The sequence below is a fragment of the Martes martes genome (assembly GCF_963455335.1).
Source record: "Martes martes genome assembly, chromosome: 5".
NCBI lineage: Eukaryota > Metazoa > Chordata > Mammalia > Carnivora > Mustelidae > Martes > Martes martes.
Window position 1 is genome coordinate 96,715,405 of NC_137892.1, and position 23,118 is coordinate 96,738,522.

At 36.8% G+C, this 23,118-nt stretch overlaps 1 protein-coding gene across 1 annotated transcript in view; it reads left to right on the forward strand.

Annotated features, from left to right (window-relative positions):
• Nucleotides 1–23,118, forward strand: part of RAPGEF6 (Rap guanine nucleotide exchange factor 6) — a 185,073-nt gene that overhangs the window by 71,287 nt on the left and 90,668 nt on the right. Inside the window, exon 7 of the mRNA XM_080805059.1 lies at nt 20,942–21,073. Within this exon, the coding sequence (XP_080661185.1) occupies nt 20,942–21,073 (132 nt within the window). The remainder of the gene's footprint in view (nt 1–20,941; nt 21,074–23,118) is intronic.

Genomic DNA, 23,118 nt, shown 5'->3' on the forward strand with positions numbered 1-23,118 from the left:
CCAGCCATAAATAGTCTAGCATTTACATGAGCCATCTGTCTTGAATTCTTCCTACTCACTGCATGGTTAGGGAGTTTCATCTAAACCCTTTGTGCTTTGGTTGCTGTACCTCAAAAATTGAGAATGGTAGTATTGAGTGTGCCTGTCTTAAGGGGTGGTTGCTAAAGAACTTGGAACATGTTTGTACACTCATAGTCTAATCAGTCAATAATATCTGTAGATGCTTCTTCTTAAATGTTTCAAGATTTATACTCTGCTCTTAATTTCCCCATGTCATTGCCTTAGTGTTCACTGCCTTTCTTTTTAGAACTGTTGTAATAGCATTGGGGCGCCTGGGTGGCTCAGTTGATTAAACGTCCAACTCTTGATTTCCGCTGGGCCCGGAACAGAGATTGAGCTCGTGTGCTCACTGGGGAGTCCGCTTAGGATTTTCTCCCTCTTCCTCTGCCCCTCCCCCTGCTTGCACTTGCTCTTTATCTCTAAAATCAGTAAATAAAATTTTAAAAGGAAAAAAAAAACTGTTGCAGTAGCATCTCCTGTAATCCCCCAGCCCATTTTCACTGTAAAAGCAGTATTTCTTCATTTTAAGAAATGTGGAAATTTTTCTTCTGAATTGGAAAGTGTTTTATAAGCTCTTCCTTAAAAGACATCTGATTGATCACTTTCTTTGATTTCAAGATTTATTTTCTCCTTTCTCTCCGATATCCCTATGCTAGCCCTATTCTTTACCTCTTCCTTTATCCCATCCCACCAACTAGTCCGTCCATTTTACTACTTTCAGTTCTAAATAAACCTCTGTCGCTTCTTTTTTTTTTTTTTTTTTAAGATTTATTTATTTATTTATTTGACAGAGATCACAAGTAGGTAGAGAGGCAGGCAGAGAGAGAGGAGGAAGCAGGCTCCCTGCTGAGCAGAGAGCCTATGCGGGGTTTGATACCAGGACTCTGGGATCATGACCCGAGCTGAAAGCAGAGGCTTTAACCCACTGAGCCACCCAGGCACCCCCTGTCGCTTCTTTTAAACTCTTAAATCTTTTCATAGCCTACTACCATCTACCGAAGAAATTCGGAGAGCTAATGTATGAGGACCTTCATAGTCTAGACTAGTTCTCTTTAATAGAACTTATAACAATGATAGAAATATTTTATATCTGTTTCCAGATTGGTGGTAGTAACTAGCCATTATTGAGCACTTAAGATGTGGCTGGTATGACTGTGGATTTTAATTTAGCATTTTAATTTCAAATAATTGACATGTAAGTGACCACATGTGGCTAGTAGCGACCAGATTGGACAGCAAGGTCTGGACTTTGTCCACCTCTCCAGCTTTATCTTTTCTTTTTTGGTACGCATTCACTACTTTTTAGTCATGCTTAACAAATTTGGTGACCCTTGAAGGAACCATATTTTTAGTTATTTTCAACTGTATTGAGATAGAATTTACATATAACACTGTAAGTTTAAAGTGATTTGATATACATATTATATTGTAAGATTGTTACTGTTTATGTGTATACACTAAGGTATATGTGTATGTGTGGATGAGAAATACATACATATGTGTATGTACTGAGGGGTGAGAAACCTGCTTATATATACATCTTTTACATCTGCTATTCCTTTTACTTAAAATGCTGTCTTATTCTTTGTCTTCTTGGCACAAAGTCATCCTCAAGACTTAATTCCATATCATTTCATGGGAGGCCTCCTTGATTTTCCATTGGAAAGGGTTAGGTATACATCTCTGCGTTCCCACAGTATTCCATGTTTATACTTGTGACCATTATTAGACTACACTGTAATGGTTTCTTCAGAATATACTTGCCTTGAAAATGGGAACCATCGTCATTATACCCTCCAAGCTGGTTGTCTCTCAAGGAAAATAAGAGTGCCTCTTCTTGCATCAGCTTTCAGCCTGTTTAGATTCCTCTGTAACTTTGGGTACATTGTGTAACCTTCCTACATCTCTTTTGATTAATAACCTATAAATTTGTGAAAGGATTAAATGAGATTTTTTTTAAAGATTTTATTTATTTTTTTGACAGAGATCACAAGTAGGCAGAGAGGCAGGCAGAGAGAGGGGGGAAGCAGGCTCCCTGCTGAGCAGAGAGACCGATATAGGGCTCGATCCCAGGACCCTGAGATCATGACCTGAGCTGAAGGCAGAGGCTTAATCCACTGAGCCACCCAGGCGTCCCCATGCATGCTCATTTTTGTGGAAACATTATTGACCCAAATATAAACAAGGACATTCTTCAAAGGTCTGAAAAATTTTCTTGGTGTTTGGGTGCTTCATTTATAAATAGTGTTTTTTGTTGTTAAGATTTTATTTATTTATTTGACACAGAGAGATCACCAGTAGGCAGAGAGGCAGGCAGGCAGAGAGGGGGAGGAGGGGAAGCAGGCTCCCCGTGGAGCAGAGAGCCTGATGTGGGGCTTAATCCCAGGATCCTGAGATCATGACTTGAGCCAAAGGCAGAGGCGTAACCCACTGAGTCACCCAGGCGCCCCTGGGTACTTCATTTATGAAATTACAGCCCTTTTTATTGATTTCTCATTTCTTATACTGTGTTTTTAAATAACGAACAGTAAAGGTATTTGGTGTGCATGTTACGTTCTCTTAACTAGATCCCAAGTTCCACAATAGACCACATCATAATTTTTTCTTTCTTGTCCCCGATACTGCTTATGGAGCTTTTTACATTCTCAGGCACATCATAAGCCACTAGCCTTGTTTTTCTCTTTGTCCATCACAGCACCTGCATATAGTGGAGCCATCAAACTCTTTCCAAAAGGAAACCTAGAAAAAGGGTTTCATGGCAACATCATGGGTCATGGTCTTAAATTTAGAGGGCTTTCTTTTACTCACCTTTCTTTATATATGTTTTTTCTACCCAGTCCCTTGTTCTGGAAAGTATGGCAGGTAGTAGGCATGGTACGGTACTCTAGAATCTACTGTTTGATTTTAGGCGCACAAATTACAATGAAGCAGTGAGCTCCCTCTGATGGCACCTTACATTCCCTGCTTTCCTGCAGTTTTGTTTGGATTGTTTGTTTGGATTCAAAGCATATTTGGCAAGATTAAGGCATAATTGTCAGTACAGTTGATTATTAGGATCAGATCATTTAACCACCTTTATGTTGGTATACCAGATAATGGCTATATTCTCTGACTTGGCCATGCATGTGATACCATAAGGTGTTTTTTTGTTTGTTTGTTTTGTTTTTTTAGCAGAATGTGTGTTGCTTTGATGGAGTCTGTGTGTCTTATTGATCAAGCCATTCCTGTGGTGAGAAATTAGGATCCTGCCCCCTGATAAGCTCATCAGAAATTAGAGGACTTTGGTCTAATCATGTGATTGCTGAAATCTCCTCTTTGATGAGGATGTCTTAGTCTGTTGAGGCTGCTGTAACAAAAACCACAGACTGAGTGGCTCATAAATAACACATTTATTTCTCAAAATTCTGGAGGCAGGAATTTTAAGGTGAGGGTCTAGGCATATCTGGGTTCTTCTGTATGCTTCCTGAGCTTATAGACTGCTGACCTGTCTGCTCACATGATGGAAATGGCAAGGGAGCTTTGTGAGGCCTCTGTTACAAGGGTATCAGAATGCCCTGCACAGTGTATTTTTTATGGTGCTTTGCATCTTAATAACAGAAGAGGACTTTTCTCAATTTATTCTTGGTTGTTTAACATCTCCTAGGAGAATTTTCCTTCCCATTTGCCTTCTGGGAAATAATACAGAATTCTTGATAGGAAGTTCTTATATCTTCTTAGAGGGTCATGAGTCCGCAAATAGAGAAAAAGCAAAGGGGTGGTAATGTAATCAAACTAAGTTAGGACAAACGCTTGCCTCTAGCAGATTTTTTTTTTTTTAATTTGTGAAAAAAATGCTCATTGTAGAAATGTAAAAACATAGAAGAATGTTAAGAAAGAAACTTGCCGTCATCCTCAACCCAGAGATAGCTAGTGTTGCTAGTGATTTGGAAAAGTATCTTGATTAATTTAGCTCTTCTAATTTAGATAATGCTGGATATTTATAAATTCTATTCTCCACTTCTTAGGCTATTAAATTTTTCCTAAAACTTTTTTTTAAAAGATTTTATTTATTGGACAGAGATCACAAGTAGGCAGAGAGGCAGGCAGAGACAGAGGAGGAAGCAGGCTCCCTGCTGAGCAGAGAGCCCGATGCGGGGCTCGATCCCAGGACCCTGGGATCATGACCTGAGCCAAAGGCAGAGGCCTTAACCCACTGAGCCACCCAGGCGCCCCCTAAAACTTATTTTTAATAGTAATATTATGTTTTATGAGTATAAGTAAGGACTCTAATGAAGCTTCTGCTTTTTGTCCCTTTAATGGACAACTTGTATGAATAAATGGACTCTGATTTTGTTGTTAGGATTAATTTGTGAAAGTTAAGCTACTGGATTAAGGATATAAAAAAATTATTTTTATAGCTCTGTTTAAGTATTGCTAGCTTAATCATTTCAAGAAATTATCATTCACTTTTTTTTTGAACTTCATGAATGTTGGGAGCTCAAGGAGGCAGGGCATGCTGCTCTGGATCTGTCCAGGGAACCAGAATTAGAGAAATTTTTTAACATACTTGAAACACTTCATGCAATAATTGCTACTGGAAGCTCTTTTGAAGTCTTTCTGAGGCAACTCTGTTATTAATGTATACCAGTGGTCCAAGGTATTGATTTTTAAGAGCGTTCCAATTTGAGAGTAATAACTCCTGAGACACAGCAAACAGATAAATGCTGAATGTTTTTGCCATTTTGTTTGATATGTTACCTGTTCAGAAACTATGCTGAACTCAGCATTTGGCTTTCATAATACTAGAAAATGCAGTATTAAAATTAGAGAAGTGAAAAAAAAATTAGAGAAGTGATTTAAAGTTGGTCTCAAATATATTCTGGGATTCTAGAGGTGGAAACCATATTCTCAACAGTTTAATCTTTTATATGACATTTGTTTTTCCAGTTATGTTTATATGTAGCTCTATTTTAATTACTGGGTAGACCTCATTTTTTGGAAGAAAATAATACACTTTACATTAGCTTTTACATTAGCTTTGCTTGGTAGCACACTTGACTGATTACAGGTGGAATATATTCTTTATTTACCTGTATGTGAGTGAATGAGTAAAAAATGCTTCCTACAACTGCACAGTTTGGGGGAAAGTGGAAGCATGGTGTGCCTTTTTATTGTTCCTTCGGTTTCAGTGTTTCTAATTATAGAAGCTTACATCACCTTAGTTGATGATGAAGGCTTCCCTCTCCTTTGCTTTTTCTTCCTCGATCACTCCCTAAGGAAGGATCATATTTCATAGAGCTTATGTGTCCTGCTGGTAGCTTTAGCAGGGTTTTCAGCAGCATGGTGCTGACCATTTAGTGGTCATAGCTGATAGTGTGTTGAAGCGCACTTTTTCTTAATAGAAGGAGAATGTTGATACTCTGGCTTCCCTTTTTTTCAGAAAGGCTGAGCAATAGATAGATAGAATGCAGTTTGAAAGGAGGAATTTCTGAGGGGCACCAGTAATTAGAATTAATCGTGTCTGATAACTTAATGCGGATTCATTTCAAATATTAAAGTTAAGCAAGGGGTGAGGAAGAGGTGGAAAAGCTTGCTATGATCCTTTACAAGGGCTTGGATGTTACCTCTCTGACATTATGGTAATGGGTCATTCATTCTTCAGAAGAATTAAAGTGTTTTTACTATATAAATAAGCACACTTAATTTATATTTTGAAGACCAAATGCTTACAACTAAAATAGAGAAATGAGGGGCCTGTTTATTTTGTGGTAGTACATAATTTTTCTTTTGTTCTTTACCTGCTTTTGAGTTTGGTTTCTCCCAAGTTGTAATTACAGTTTTCACTGTGCAGATGGGGAATAAACAATATGACCTTGCCTGAGATTACTATAAATCTGGTTTTTGTTATTGTCGGTTGTTTGTTTTTATAATGTCAAGAATGTATATCCTTTGATTACTTTATCGTTGATGACCTCCCCACCCCTTTCAGTGTTGTTTACTAAGTAAGAAATATATGTATAGTTTAGTAACTGTCAGAACCTCATTTTTGGCTTTCCATGCAATATTTCTGATGTTTTCATTTGTATTTTTGTTTAGAGGCAGTATATACAGTCAACATATTTTAATTATTAACTACATAGCATTTGCATTTTTATAAATATATTTGTAATGGTTTGAAGCTTTGCAAAGCCAGTGCATGTTGATTGCTTTCTTTTATGGTGGTGTGGCAGACCCTTCTGAAGCCAAAGATTTCATCTCATGTGGCTTAACATCATAACGTTTCATATGCAGGGAAAATGTATTCTTAAATGGCTATTCTGTGGTGATGGTTCCTGGATAATGTGTAGATCAGGGCACTCTCCCTTGCTGCGATTACTTCATTTGAATTGGTAAGATAATGGAATGAGATCACAATAAAATTCTAAAAATGATGGAAGTGAAAAAGTGTTTATTCACCTAATCGTATTTTTAGTTACTTGACAAATTACTGACTGTGGTCTTCAAAAGATGTTTATTTCTTTCTTCATTAATTAGGAGCTTATGTCATTTTTTTCCTGACGAAATCGTGTGGTCTAGCATATCCTCAGAATGCTGGTGGATTCTTAAGCTGAATATAGGATTTGGCCTGTGTATTTCTTTGATGGTATTGTTGCACAGGGGGATTCTGCATGCTCTGTTCACCATACAGTTCCCCAGGATGGCAAATACTATGAGGTGATTGGTAGAACAAGGAAAAGGATGATGTCATCTTCACTTACAGGCCACACTATAGGAAAAGAGAGTTGTTCCTTTACTGAGTTGTTGTTTACTACAGTAGTTTCTAACATACGGCATCTAGTGGATTGCATTTCATACACAGAGCAGCAGTTTCTTAAAGCAGTTAAGAGATGGCTCGCTCTTGCTCAGCTTGAGGTCCTTCTTTGTATGCTATCAGCATGATTTATTATAAAAAGGGGGTGGTGGAAATGACCATTATGATCTTGTTTTTGGTTATAATTTAATCCTGTTGGTACTATACATGAATGTAATTATTATCTGTCAATGAGACTGAACTACTCTTGAGTCATGTTACTAATGTTTATGTATAAAAGGCTTGTCTTAGAAATTTATCTTTAGTAATTGTTGGGCTTCATTTACATAGAGTGCCTGCTATCATTTTTCTGTTTCAAAATATGAATGCTCAAAATTAGATTTTAGTTAATTTATTCTTGAATGCTTAACATAGTGTTAAAACTCCCAACGCATTATAGTTTATTTAAAATAATTAAGTTGAGGGGTGCCTGGGTGGCTCAGTGGGTTAAAGCCTCTGCCTTCGGCTCAGGTCATGATCCCAGGGTCCTGGGATTGAGCCCCACATCAGGCTCTCTGCTCGTAGGGAGCCTGCTTCCTCCTCTCTCTCTGCCTGCCTTTCTGCCTACTTGTGATCTCTGTCTGGCAAATAAATAAATTAAAAAAATAATAATTGAGAAAATATATTGGTGCTTGAAAATCAACCTGTATATGTTTTCCATATTTTATGTTTAGAAAGCTAGTCATGCTTATTTGTATTTTTGAGATTTAATTTTACATTTAAATGCAAATTTTTTGTATGTATTCTTTGGAAACTTTCACCAGAAATGATTCTTAAGTTTTATGGAAATCTAAGTACATAAGTGATCACATCTTTTGAAAGCATGATTTATTTTTGTTCAGAACAGTATTTAGCTTTACTGCAGTTAATTGTACTTTTATAAGTAATAGCACAATTCAGATTGGCAGGTTAGTATTGTTCAGAAAGTGAGTCATACTTTGCCCAGAGGTATTAAAGAACTTTTTTTTTTTTTTTTTTTTTTTTGGTGGGGCTAATGACATGATGTCCCTTTGACAGTGGAGTCCTTTGTAATAACACCCATCTTTCAGGTAATAACTTCTCTTCCTAAGTTGCATATCTCTTGCCCTCAAAATTAATGTTAGGTGAATAAAACAAAATAATTTTATTACTCTGCTTTGTTCATTGATTGTAACTCTCATAATTTTGCTGTCTGGGGATGTACTAAGCATTTTATCATTGGAAACTATGTCATTTTTTGGCCATTGGGAGGCACCATTACAAACTTAAGTGCAAACTATAGGAGTATCTGCAGTAGGTTCCTTGTGGCAGAAGTGTGAAGAGTAAGGGTGGATGCTAGAGGAATTGTGTTTTTAGATTGGATAGGGTGTGGCAAAATTTAATTTTTTTCTGGAATTTTTATAGAAAAATGATTACTTTTTTGTCCAAGTGCTAGTTTTTAAACAGGTATAATAATTTTCTTCTCTAATTCCTTTTGAGTTTTACTGGCATCCTGTGTCTTTCTAGGAATTGAGTGCTGGGCTCCAGGAAAGTACTGTATTGCATGGGTTATTCTTCCTTAGAGGAGTTGGTATAGGCTGCAGCTCGGCCGTTATGCCTAGTGATGTTTTTCAGCTTTCCTTTGCAAAATGAAATTCTGTTGTTTCCATTTAAATATATACATAAAAATCTTAGTACTAGTTTTGATATTTTTAATGTTAGAGTATCCTAAAGGTTATATCTTTTAGAACAGTTACTTGATAAATAAGTTTTGCAAGCAGAAACCCCTGATTTAGTAATGTAACAAACACATATGTGACATCTGAGGGGAAGGCTGCCTTACATATTTGTAATGCGAGTATTTTACCAGAGCTAATTATTTTCCCTTGGGAGGACAATACTGTGTTAAATTTGAATAATAATAGGAAATCTAGCTTCCCAAATAAAGCTCTGTATCAATGCACAGAATTAAAAATCAAGATGGATTTTTGAAAGTGAAACAGAGAGGTGCTTTAAGCCAGTTTTTTTCTTACAGAATTTAGCTTGCTGACATGTCTCATGGAAGGGTGTGTGTGTGTGTGTTTTCAGTAAATTGCTTTTTGGGCTACATCTGCAGATACAGTAGCCAATTGATCTAATGCAGTTTCTGAAGGCTTTCTATACAGGTGATGTCATCCTTTTAGCTCTATTCTCCTCCCACTCTCTTTCCTTCTTATTAGATATTTCATCTTACTGCAGAGCATGGAATCAATAGGAGCTTCTCCTTAGGGAGCTGCTGTGAAACAGGCAAGGACAGTAGGAATTAAGACAGTAACATATAGTCTTGTTTTAGCAGAAGATGTAGTGCTTTTGTGTCATCATATATAAATTTTCAACCAGAAAAGCCAGACTTAGATCAACATTACTGTCTTACTGATGCATTAGAACAAGAAGCAGTACTGCAGAGCTGTAAATAGTGCATGTGAAAAAGAGAAAATTTCAATTTTGGATATTTTCAGGCGTTCTCCAGGACAGACCTGTTAGAGCATATTTATCTTCTAACTACCATTTGCTTGCTCATCGGTTGATTTTTTTTTTTTTAACCTTTGGTGATTAAGAAGATAAAGAAGAAACTTTCATTTTAAGGATACAGTGTTCTGGTTTGCTTCCGATGCAAAAGAATTACTGCAGTGCTTGCTCTACAGAATGAAATAAGTTGAAGAAAAGACAAAGCTGTATTACAGAAAGGAAGGGTTTCTCAGAATCCAGGAACACAGATTTGGTGCATGTTGCCTTATTTACTTTGATTGATACTGTATTAACTGTGTGTTACTACTGTGTATTCTGTGCCAGGAGCCTGAAGAAGCATGTGTATGTCTGTATGTACTGAGCCAGAAATGTAAACATCTTGATTTACTGTGATTTGCTTGTTAAAAGTGAACATTGTGATGAAAACTGTTGCAGTTATTTAGAACAATACTCTGAGCTACTGAAAGCTCCTGATTTCGGTTTGAAAGGGATTTGGAGAAGCTGCCTTTATATAACACTGCAAATGGCGTATGATTTGTAAAAAGAAACTTAACAGAATTTTGTCAACATACTCATCCGTGTGGCTCTGGTTTGAAAAGGAAACTACCCTTTCCAGCCCAGGAAATGGCTTTTCTTGTTCGTTGTTATGCCAATTGTCTTCAGCCATGGGCCTCCAAAGTAAGTAATTTTAATTATTTTCTTGGAGATGGATATAATCTAGTTATTAAATTTAAATTCTGCTACTTTGAATTGTAAACGAGCTTTATTGTGCTCTTACATTTTCTAAACTTTAACAATAATTATTACAAAGCATTATCTAAAAAAGCTCAATCTCATGGCCATTTTGTTTTTCAATTTAAAGGAATCTCTTAAGTATCCTAATGTATCTCTAAGAGGATTTGAAAAAATACCTTCTTAATAATCTATAGACTTAAAATGTAATGCATTTGAGGTGTACTGTCTTCAGACTGAACCATTTGGTTATAGCTATTTCTGTACTTCTCTGTGAGTATGCTCTTTAACCTGATTGTATTGTATAGCTTCCTTAAATGGTCAATGCATTTAGTAGTGTTAGTCTAATCTCTATATTTATATGTATTTATATTACACAAAAATTTTAGGAAAACAGGGTAATAACTCATCAGTGAAGTAATAATATGAAGGACATACTTAGTATGAAAAGTATATGAAAAAATTTTTATGTTCTTAAGTGTTTTAAAAATAGTCGTAAGTGAATCATTAGTAGCTTGAGATGTTAAGATAGCATCTGTTATATTTGTCATTTTTTAAAAAGCAAACATTAACTCACAGAAAAGCAAAATGCTACACAACAGGACATGCTAAATTTTAGGAAAATATGCAATGTAATTTAATAAATTGTATTGTTAATAGTGGTTGTTTATATAGATCTGAAATTTGATGTCACTCAAGTTATCTTTCCTAGTATGTAAATTTCAAAAACAAACCCAGAGAAGTGTGAATTTTTAGTTTTGTTTTGTGAAACTATATGTTTTAGTAAGCACTTTAATTGTAACATTGGCTTTGTCAGGATTTCTTTATGGTTCTGTTGAATAGAGACAGGCACAATAGAGGCATTTCCTAGGATGAAATCATGTCTTTGTTTAAAGGTTGTCCTACTGATGGTGACTAAGGGAGAAATACTGCTATCTTTCTTAAACGCAGCTTCTGTAAAGACATTTAAATTCACTATTTGGCAAACGATTGAAATGTAAAAAGACGGAGAGAAACATAGGTATAGGTATATGCTTCATTTGTACTATCTGGTAAGGCTTGGTGGCCTCCATAGTACAAATGCCACCTGTGGGGCCCACGCTTTGCTGATGCTTGATAGTGACACTACTAAGATTTAAAAACTGTGGAAGGAAAATGGATGAGACCAAGTGCAAAAGCTTTAAAGAAAATCAAGAATGAGATATAGGGGTGGTTGTTTAGAATACCAACAAAAACATAGTCTTTGGTGGTATCGGTAACCAGCTTTTGATTTAAAGTTCAACAAGTATAGAAGAGCCAAGGGGATTTTAAAAATCAGATTCTAAGGGTTGATTAAACGCCAGCAAATACTGTCTGAGCAGGATTCTGTGATTGGTACTTGACTATGTAAATTAGTATTAGGGAAAGAGTATGGCTTCTTTCCAGCCCTCCCCCATCCCTCATGTTACTACTGTTGGAATTTTAACTCTGGATTGTGATTGCAAACACATTAAACCTGTGATTAATTTTTTTAAACTTGGTTCTCTCGGTTTTCCAATACATCCTACTGATTTTATTTATTCATGTGTTTTGCCCACTCTACTACTTGGCTTTTGTTACTTCTGAATTTATTTTCTTGACAGAATAAATAGTTCTAGAAGCCAGATAAGGGAGTGGGGGGAGGAGATGAACTTTATTTAGGTCCTGGGATGTTCAAAATGCTTTATTTTATATTTACTTTTAAAATAATTGTTCAGTTGTATATAAAACAATAAATCTAAAGGTTTTTTTTCCCTTTAGCACTTTGAAAAAGTTAGTGTGCCATCTCTCACATCCATTGTTGGTGATGAGAAGTTTGGGCTCCTTATAATCCTCAGTCCTTTGTTAAGTAATCTCTTTTTCTTGTCAGTGGTTTGTTGTTTTGTTTTGTTTGGGTTTTTCTTTTTATCCTTGATGCCATGAGGTTTTATTATGGATTATCTAATTTTTTGTTTTGTTTTCTTGGGACTTGCAAGCTCTTCTCAAGCTAAAGATTCCCATTGGTCTTCAGTTATGGGAAATTTATTTTTTGAAAACTGCAGCTCTTTTCTTAGTGTTGCAGATGTCGGAACTCTGGATCTGTCCATATTATCTCTAAACACTTGTTTCAGATTTTATTTTCACTCTATGCATTTCCAGTTTGATCTTCTGACTCACTGATTCTCCATTTGTCACCATTTGCTGTTCTGCTCTTCATCTTTCAAATTTCTAAATGTAATTGTTGTATTAATTGATTTGGGAGAGACGTTAGGGTTCGAAGCCAATGGTCAAGAAAGAATTCTTGAGACGTTTTTCTTGCAAAAAGGTGGTTTTATTAAGGCACAGGGACAGGACCCGTGGGCAGAAAGGGCTGCACTGGAGTCATGAAGAGTGACCCATTGTATACTTTCAAGTTGCGAGGGGGTTTGGGAAAGCATAAGTCACTAAAGACTTTTGGAAGCAAGGTTTCCAGGAGCTTGAGGGGGCTAGCTGTTGTTGGGAAGAGGTCACTTATTACTGTTTAATAAAACCTTATTCATGAGACCCATCAGATGTATGTTGGTGGGCCATATACTTGGGAGAGGGGTGATTGCCACACGTGTCTGTGTGGGGTTTAGAGATAAAGGAAATTTCTAAGGGAATTTTATATGTTAAAGTAGATTTCTAGGGTGGGGGGTGGGGTTTAGGATTTCCTTTTGCCCTTAGCAAACTGTCAACATCCAGGCAGTTAAGTCCCTAGAGGAATGACATTCTGCCTGTTTCAAGGACTTGTTAATGGGCTGTAGGTAGTAAGGAAATTTAATAATTTCTCTTAGGCCTTTGTTTCCCACACCATTAATCATTTCTGAAATCTCAAGTGATGGTTTTTAACAGCCGCCCTTGTTTAATAACTTGTTTTCATTTCATGAATGGCAGTCATTTCCCTTATTGTCTGCTTAGCTCTTTCTTCATGTTTAAAGTCTTCTCTTAGTTGAGTGTGTTTGCATATTTTTTCAGGAGGTTGATACTCATCGAGTGATTGAGAGCTCACCTTCCTGGTCTGTTCAAGTTGTTTACCCAAAGTGACTTATTTACTGGGTGGAAGAGATATCACTACTTTGGCTTCTCTTTGCCTTCTTTTAGGTGCTTCTATGGTCCCTGGTCAAGGAAGTGAGTCCATTTTCATTTTTACACACAGCTAAATCTGCAGGTCATTTTCTGACCCTTACTTTACCTGTCTGTGATTTACTAGACACTGTGGGACTCTTCTCCCATTATCTCCTGCTACACTCCTCATTCAGTGCAGTGACTGGTTTCCTGCACTCTTAACCTGATTTCCTCTTTTCTCAACAAGTCTGTCTGCACTTTTAATAAACCTACTGTTAAGTGCAAGTATTGATTGAAAGCTGCTCTTTGGTTTTAAAAATGTTACAGTTGGGAGATACACATGTCAGTGTCTCTCCAACCCTCATCTTCTAGTAAAACTAATGAACTAAGAATGTATGCTTCCCTTGTAGTTCCATTCCATTTGCCTCACACAAAGTGCTAGTGTAATATACCCAAGACTACTGTGGTTATATACAACTATTTCCTTTAGGACTTCTGAGACATTTTAGATTGTCTTCATAAAACAGTCTCCAAAGGGTGTTTTTGGGCCTCAGAATCTCTTTTCTTTTTTCTTTTTAAGATTTATTTATTTGACAGAGAGAGTGAGCGAGCACAAGCAAGGGGAGCAAGAGAGAGAGAAGCAGGTTCCCCATTGATCAGGGAACCTGATGCGGAGCTCAGTCCTAAGACCCAAAGTCTTGGCTCCACTTTATATATTAGGTATATTAGTACTTAACATATTCTCGTAAAGCTTTCTAATAAATGTTTTCTCCATACAAAAATGAAACGTTTTAGCTGGATATTGTAGATCATGCCGAAACGCCTTTTGGGCTACCAGCCTTGATATTTCTCTTTCACTAAAAGAGTACTGCTCTTGATTGCCTGGTATATATTCCTCCAAATCTTTTCTCCCAAACTTAGATGAGTATGTACGCTGAAAACATGTAATGATGTTTTTATGTTTTTTTAAAAAATGAGTCTTATATTTATCATGAACGTTACTTTCTTTAGTCAGTACAGCTAGGAGACCTATTCAGGTTTGATTTATACAGGTTTGCTTCATACCTTCAACTGTTGCACAGTATTCCATAATAGACTGTAACAACTTAGCCATTCTCCTTGTGATTGTTTTTCTTTAATTCAAACTATTACACTTTGTTTATAATGAATGTTCTTACATATTCCTCCTTGCACACCTATATGCTTTTTTGGGATAGATACTCAAAGAGGAACTGTTGAGTCATAGGTTTATGAATTTAAGTGTAATAAATCTTAATGTTTGCTCTCCAAAGTGGCTACTCCCCCAAATCACTCTCCAGAATGGCTATACCAATTCATAACTTAGTAATTTATGAGAATATTGTTTTCCTCCATAGCCTTGCCCATATTTTGTGTTATCAAGCTTTCTTTTTGCCAATCCCATGAACAGTTATTTGTTTACATTTTTATTTCCCTGGTTGCTGGCAAGATTTAGCAATCTCTTCCAGCAGCTCTCTTTTCCTGCTGCTGTGATTTAAGTGGCCCTGTATGGAGGTGGCAGAGCCAAAATACCAAAGTAGTATCTGAGTTTGCATTTAAAGAAGTTGCCCCAAAGTATTGCTTGGGCCTGCAGAGAACTTTGAGTCAGAAAAATAGACACTTTGTTGGCTTAAGTCTGCCTGAGACATACAGCAGCTCTTATGCCATTGCTCTTCCCAGAAACTTGTAGTAGCTCTCTATTACCTATAGGATTCAAAATCACAATACTTTGCTTGACATTGAAGATTATGTTCTACCTCTAGCCTCTTAATACATCTCTTTCCCTTTATATGTATACAGAGTCTTCAAAAGACTGTGTACTTTTTTGTAATCTGTGTCTGTATTCAAGCTGTTAGCCAAGGAACCTTTCCACCCTGCAAACTGAACTTTGACACTGGTCCTTATGGGCATGTGAGCTCCAGGAAAGCTCAGAAGTTCGGGTACAGGAAATGAATAAAGTAACTGTGGAAAATAGGAATGTTTGCCAGACCTGGTAGGCTAGAAGGATGATGTGCTAAGTGAATTGACATTGCTCATTAAAGGTAAGCTAATAACTCCCTACTGGGGGTTGAAAGAAAAGGAAAAAGGGCAGATAAGCCGAGAGACTGCAGAGAAGGTTTAAGAAATCCAGGATTCCTATTGGAGGAAAACTTTCTCCTTTCTGCCTCTTTTGTTATAAAGAAAAGGAACTGTTGTGTGTTAGGAACTCAAAACTTAGTATCAGGAAACAACTGAGTAGGAAAGAGCAATGATTTATAGTCAGGCTGCCTGGATTTTTAAATGCAGTTTCCCTGCTTCCTAGCTATGTGACCTCGGGAAACTTGTATAACTCCACTGAGCTTTGGCTTCCTAATGTGGAAATTGGGTATAATAATAACATCTACCTTGGCTGGTTGTTTGATGATTAAATGAGATAATCTATGGGAAAAGTTATGTAGACGGATATATTTGCTAGCTTATGTATTTGGTACATGTGGTGAGTACTCAAACAAGAGCTGTAGTCACTATCATTATTATTCTCATCACATGAAGAGGTTGAAGGGATTCCTATATATTGATCTAAGTTTCCTTCATGAGGGAGAAAGGAGATACTGTATACTTTTTTTTTTTTTTTTAAGATTTTATTTATTTGACAAAGATCACAAGTGGGCAGAGAGGCGGGGGAGGGGGAAAGCAGGCTCCCCGCCCAGCAGAGAGCCTGATGGGAGGCTCAGTCCCAGGGCCCTGGAATCATGACCTGAGCCGAAGGCAGAGGCTTTAACCCACTGAGCCACCCAGGTGCCCTGATACTGTATACTTCTGAATCTCTGTCTGCTCTTCACTGTTAGATTGCGGGAACCCATCTGGTTTTATCTTTCTTACCAGCAGAATTCCTGGTACAAAGCAGAGTGTAGCAGAGAGTATTAGAATCAGATAGTTCTGGGTTTTAACTCTAACTCCACTAGTCACTTGAGTGAGAGACCTGTGGCTAACAGCTTAATTTTATTACCTCAGTTTCTCATTAGTAAAGTAGAGATAATCTTATCTTTTAGGGTCTAGTAAGGATAAAGATTTCTCATAAGTATCATTACCCACCCAGTTTGCAGACTTGATCTTCTTCTGGCTTTGGTTCATTGTGTTACATTGATGGATAACCTCTTTCTCCGTGGTCTTAACCTCTATGGGAATCTTGGGAATATGGATCATCTCTCACTCCTGACACCTCAACCAAGCACATGACCTTTTAAAACGATTTCAGTCTTTGTCTTTAAATAAACTTCATTCCTAGATGAACGAATTTCTGGTTGAATTCTGTCCAAACGGTAGAAACTAAGTAGATCTTTGAGCTGAGACATACTCTCATCACTATTTCTGTATTATTGTAACCAGTTACAGATACCTCATTGATTTTTCTGCCTTTTTAAAAAATTAATTTATTTAAGAGAGAGAGAGAGAACATGGGGGTGAGAGGCACAGGGAGAGGGAGGTAGAGTCTTTTGAAGTTTTTGGTTGCATTATTCTATGTTCATGCACTTTAGGTCAGGTGTGTTGCGGTTTTTCCTATCTTCTCTGTTGTTACATATTTTTTTATTTGCTTATTCTGTCACTGGGAAATCTGGTATAAATTGACAGCATAATTGTGGATTCATCTAGTTCTTTTATTGTTGCCATTTTTTGCCTTATATATTTATGCTTAGGTACATATTTATTTAGTGTTGAACCTTTTATTATTAAAATATATCCCCTTTTTGTCTCTAATGCTTTTCCCTCATGTCTACTTCATCTGAAATACAACTACATAATCTTTCTTTTAGTTTATGTTTGCATGGTATATACTTTTCCTTTTATTTAATGTTTTCCTCTGTGTAAGCTTCATAGTTATACACAGTTTTACTATTCTTAAATCAGAGATTACAGTGATGCATGCTTCATCTGTGAAGTCTGTTTCTACATTTTCACATTGCAAAGAAAAAGTACTTCAATAACTTTGTTTACTCTTCTCGAGACTTAAATTCTGTTGTTGTATAATGTATTTTAATTCTGTATGTGTGTTGGGACATTAATGTTCCTATTTTATGTAGTCAGTATCCATATAGATTTACCGACACATTTCCTGTTTTCATTGGCTTTCCTTTTCTGCATCTAGAAGCCTCCATCTGGAATTGTTTCCTTTCTCCCTGTGGATTTCCTTTATTGTAGGTCTTCTGGAGAGTATTTGTTTTCATTTTTATTTTTCTGAAAATGTCTTTATTTTGCCTTTTTTCCAAGGACGACTCTTGCTGGGTATAGAATTTTAGCTCTTGAAGATATTACTCCATTCTCTTCTGCCTTTCAAATTTCTGTTGAGAGTTCAGCCATCAGTTTAATTTTGCTTTTGTCCAAGTGTTCTTTTTATTTATTTATTTATTTTCTGACTGCTTTTAAGACTTCTCTTTGTCTTTTTTTCCCTTGCCTACTAGTTTCACCCTAGTTTACATAGGTATGGTTTTGTTATTTATCTTTTTGGTCATTCTTTTTTTTTTTTTAATTTTATTTATTTATATGACAGGGGGTGGGGAGAGAAAGAGGCGGGGGGGGGTGGGGAGGGAAGCAGGCTCCCCGCCAAGCAGAGAGCCCAATGCGGGTCTCAGTCCCGGGACCCCGAGACCAGGACCCAAGCTGAAGGCAGAGGCTTAACCCACTGAGCCACCCAGGCACCCCTCATTGGTCATTCTTAAAGCCACTTGATTCCTGACTTTTTTTTTGTCAGTTTGGAAAAATGCTCAGCCATTATCTTCTATGCCTTAGTCTCTCTTTTTCTATGACTCTGATTATTCAGATATTACCTTCTCACTGTATCTCCTATGGTTCTTGTCCCTTCTCTCCCAGCTTCATTCTTTTCTACTTTGATGCTTCATTCTGGATATTTTTCAGGCCGATCTTTACTAATTTTCTTCTTAGGTCAAATCTATTGAGTCCACGTTTGACTTTTTAATTCTTTAACTTTACTTTTCAGTTCTAGAAATTGCATTTTATTCTTTGTTAATTATTCTTTGCTAAAGTTCTTGTCTTTTTCTTTGTAGAGTTAACCCTTGAACAACATGGGTTAGGACCACTGGTCCCCTGCACAGTCAAAAATCCACGTGTAACTTTTGAGTCCGCAAAAACTTAAGTACTAATAGCCTACTGTTGACTGGAAGCCCTACCAATAACATAGTCAATTAAGACATATTTTGTAAAATATTAAAAAAAGATATATTTTGTATGTTATATGTATTATATACTGTATTGTTATAATAAAGTAAGCTAGAGGAAAGAAAACATTATGAATAAAATCTAAGGAAAATATATTTAGTGTAGCATATTTAAAAAGAATCCACATGTAACTGGACCCAGGCATAAGTGGAGCCATACAGGTCAAACCTGTGTTTTTCAGGGTTCAGTTGCCTGTATCATGTATTGCTATATTGGAAAACATATGGCCAGTGAGCTGTATGAACTGTGAGCCAAGAATGATTTTTACATTTTTAAAGGGTTATTTAAAAAAAAAAAAAGTCAGAAGTATCTACAGAGATTGTATGTTGCCTGCACAAGTATCAAATATATGTTCTTTGGTCCCTTAAAGAAAATATTTGCATACCCTTGCTATATATATTAAAAACAGTCATTTTATAATCTGATTATTCATTTGAAGGTTCTTCATTCTTTTCTAAAGTTTATTATTTCTTTTAGTTTTCATCAGTGCTGTCTTGTCTTCTCATGCAGGAGAATGTTGAAGATGAACATAGTAATGTAACATAGTAATTTATTTGAGCAATGGTTTTGTATATGCAAAATATTTTAAATAATTTGAGACCTAGTATGATTTTTTTCTTATGGTAAGGATTCCTATTTGCTTCCAGTAGTTGACTGGAAGTACTAGTAAACCTGTATAACCTTAATACAACATCAGGGATTTAGATGATTCTAAAACAGGCATCAATTTACTTTTGGATCACAGTCATTCCTAGAGTATAATGTTCTTTCCAGACTCTCGGTCCAAAGGATGGTCTTTCCATTCTAGGCCTTGGACTATAACTTCTGTCTCTTTTAACCAGTGACTGTTGAAGTGCATCTGAGTCTCTTCATCTCCTTCTTTAAGAATCAGCAGAACGAGGGCACCTGCGTGGCTCAGTGGGTTAAACCTCTGCCTTTGGTTCAGGTCATGATCTCAGGGTCCTGGGATGGAGCCCTGCCTCCAGCTCTCTGCTCAGCAGGGAGCCTGCTTCCTCCTCCCTCTCTTTACCTGCCTCTCTGCCTACTTGTGATCTCTCTGTCAAATAAATAAATAAAATCTTAAAAAAAAAAATCGGCAAAATCTTACAGGCCAGATTATGTGTGTGTGTTCCAGCTTTTCTGTTTATCTTAGTTACAGCATTTATCTGAGTTAGATAACCTGTCCTTATTGGCAGAGGAATGTGTGATGTCATTTCTGTGTGTAGTTTGTTTTTAGGAAGGGAAGGGAAGGGTCAGAAGGAGAGAGAATCTTAAGCAGACTCCCTGCTGGGCATGGAGCCTGATGCAAGGCTAATTCTCATGACCCTGAGATCATGACTTGAGCTGAAATCATGAGTCAGACACTTAACCGACTGAGCCACCCAGGCATCCCTCTTGTGTTTGGTTTTTATAAATATAGTGACTACTCTTAAGATAAAAGAACTCAGACTTCTCTGTTTTTCCTTTAGGGATTTATTTAGTTTTTACTATGTTCATCTTCAACATTCTCCTGCACTAAAACAATGAGAACCTCTGCTTTAAAAAGTAAATTCATTTCTCTTAATGTTCCTGCATGGCAAGTTGCAGAGAAGTTATTTGGAAAATATATCACCATGACTCCTATTTAAAACTTTCTCTCACTACTCTGGAGTACAGTCATGTGTTTCCTACTATAATTCTTAGAGCATTGATTTTGTGAGGTTTTTTATTATTGTTGTTCTGGTTTGTTTTTGGTATGAATGATATTATAAAACCTGCACCCCTATAAAAGTGTGACCAATACTAAAGATAGTGTGATAGTATCATATCCTTCTTGTGTCTCTTGTATCCCTGCCCCTAGCATAGACATTAATTAAATCATCAATAACTAACATTTTTTAGGAGCCAACTACATACTACTATAATATCATGTGAAAAGAGCTCTACAGAGTTTTTGAAATTTGGAATGCAATCAACTTTTCCTAAGTCTTGCTACCAGATGCTGTACTTTAACAGGAGATACTGCTTTTCTTTTTTTTTCATATGAATAACCATTTTATGTTGGGGTGTGTGTTTGTGTGGGGGTGTGTAGTGCATTCTGAACAGTTGAAGGTGGCAATAGCTGATAGTTTCATTTGGAGAAAAAGAGGGGCTAAGTGTTTCCTCTGAAATACCAGTGAAATACCATTACCAATGAAAATGTGTCCTGAAATCTACACAGTGGAATTCCACTCTAGGCTTGAGTAACAGTGTCAGAGTACTAATTTGGTTCTTATCATTTCCTAAGATTTTTCATAAAAGTGGAAAATTTAAGTTAGAAATGAAGTTGCACAGTAATGTACATAAAACAAATATTTGTTATAGAAGTTACAACGTGTTAAGAACTCATTTTTTTATTTTAAAAAAATTTAAGTATTTTGATTCCAGTGTAGTTAATATACAGTGCTGTGCATCAGGTGTACAATATAGTGATTCAGTAATTCTATGCATTCCTCACCAATGCTGATAAAAAGGTAGTGTTTGATGTTTAGAATATCTTAACTTATTTTTCTTCTGCAGCTTCCGGCCGATCTTACCAAGATGCACATCACAGACAACCCTCATCCACAGGTGACTCATGTGTCTTCTAGTCAGTCTGGTTGTAGCATCGCCAGTGACTCTGGGAGCAGCAGTTTATCTGATATCTATCAGGTAATATCTTAGGAGTTTGTATGCTGTGCCTGTGGCTTTGTTATTCTGCCAGATAATCCGTGCTTCTGCTTTAGGTGGTCACGTATCTTTTAATTTAAGGGTATGAAATTCAGGCAGAATGTCTTTGGGAAAATACACTTTATTTATTATTTCAAATTTGCAAGCTTAATTAAAGAAGCGATCTTTTGAGAGTGATTAGATATGGTTCAGAAATATATGAATATAATGTTCTTTTTAATGTCTTTAGTCAAAGGTAATTCATTATATATAATACTTGCTTTGTTAAAAAATAGTTCTTGAAACAAGTTAAGTTAGACTTACAAAAAGGGTGTTTTTTATAATGGACTAAGTGTTTTGTAAGTAGTCTTAAAAGGGTAACTTTCTTTTTTTAAGTTTTTATTTAAATTCTAGATAGTTATGATTGCTTTTTATTGTAAAGGGTCTGTTGAATTTTCTAGTAGACCCCCTTAAAAAAAAGGAAACAGGTAAAATTAATTTGAATAATGTGTTTTATTTAGCATAATATATCCAAATATTATCCTTTCAGCACACAGTTTAAAATTATGAGTTAAATTTTAAAAATTCTGGCTTCCAAAGACAGTATAAAATTATTTTAATAAAAATCCAAAGCAAACATGTACATGTAAAAATTAGTAGCAAAGTTAATTTACTAGCTGATATTTTTAAAAAGATTTTATTTATTTGAGAGAGAGACAGAGAAGGGCTTGCCCCAACATTCAGAAAGCCTACATGCCTTTCTAGGCTGCCAGTTGCTAGTAGAGTTCCAGGTGGAATGTTGGGGGAGTCTCTTGGTTTTGTTGTGGCTGGTGGTTCCATGGTAACTGGGCAGACCTAATCGTGGATCAGTGCCATGGAGGAGCTGAGATCCTTTGTGGAACTTGGCTTTGAGCTGATCGTTGATGTGGTGGAATTGCCCGATGACCTGAGTCCACAACCAACTTTCCAGAGCCACTTGGACTGCAGCATTCTTACTGCCTGCTTTGGTGACTCTGTAGCAGGCCAAACAGGGCACAAGATGGAACAGCAAGAGTCCACCAACCCAGGCTGTGGCCCTGGCCCCAAGGTGCCAGGCACAGGGATGTGAGGGTGCATGCACAGTATGGGGGTGTGAGAGTCTCCCATAGGCAGAATTTAATACAACCTTACTGTACATTTCTGTTCAGACCAGCCACAGTTTAAGTGACAGGTGGCAGGTGGCTACCACATATTACTCGTCTTTTGAAACAGAGTTATTTTTGCTTGTGGAAAACATTTTGGGCTGTGGGTCTACTGAATTGTTTTCAGATGGTTTAGGAAAATCCACATTCCTTTCAAGGGAAGTTTGTAGGCAGAGACAAAATGGAAAAAAGCCTCCATTTTTGGATTATACATAGCTTTTCTCCACAAAGGTCATTGCTGTGGCCATCAACATCTCCCTGTTTAGCATTTTATAGTAGACAGAACAAGGAATTCTTCCTGTTCACCATTTTGTAGGAGACAGAACAAGTGATTTTTTTAAAAGTACACTTAAAAAGTACGTTGATTCTGGAGCCTCTCAGAGTGTTGCATTCTAGGTATTGTGCCCCTCCCCAAAGGAATTGTCATGTGGAAGAAATAAGGATGCTTACACACCAAAAAGCCAAAGTAGAGCTGTAGCTGCTCTGGATTCTTTGTTTTTCCTAGAGAAGATTGATCCTGGATTAATGAAGTTCAGGTTTGAGACTATAGATTTCTCATAGTGGGAATGTCTAGACATTGCTAGGAGAAAACATGCAGCAGAGATGAGGTTATAGTATGTCTTCCTACTGGTTTGTCCACCTGAGGCTGAGGCTGGAGCACATCTACTGGTAGTTGGAAGTCTTCTGCTATAGAATTATGGCCTTGGATATGGGAGCCCTGCTCCAACCTTCTGCATGTTTGCCTTACTAACACTTTGTACAGCTCATTCTACCTTTTTATTTATTTATGTATTTATTTGACAGAAATCACAGGCAGGCAGAGAGGCAGGCAGAGAGAAAGAGGGAAGCAGACTCCCTGCTGAGCAA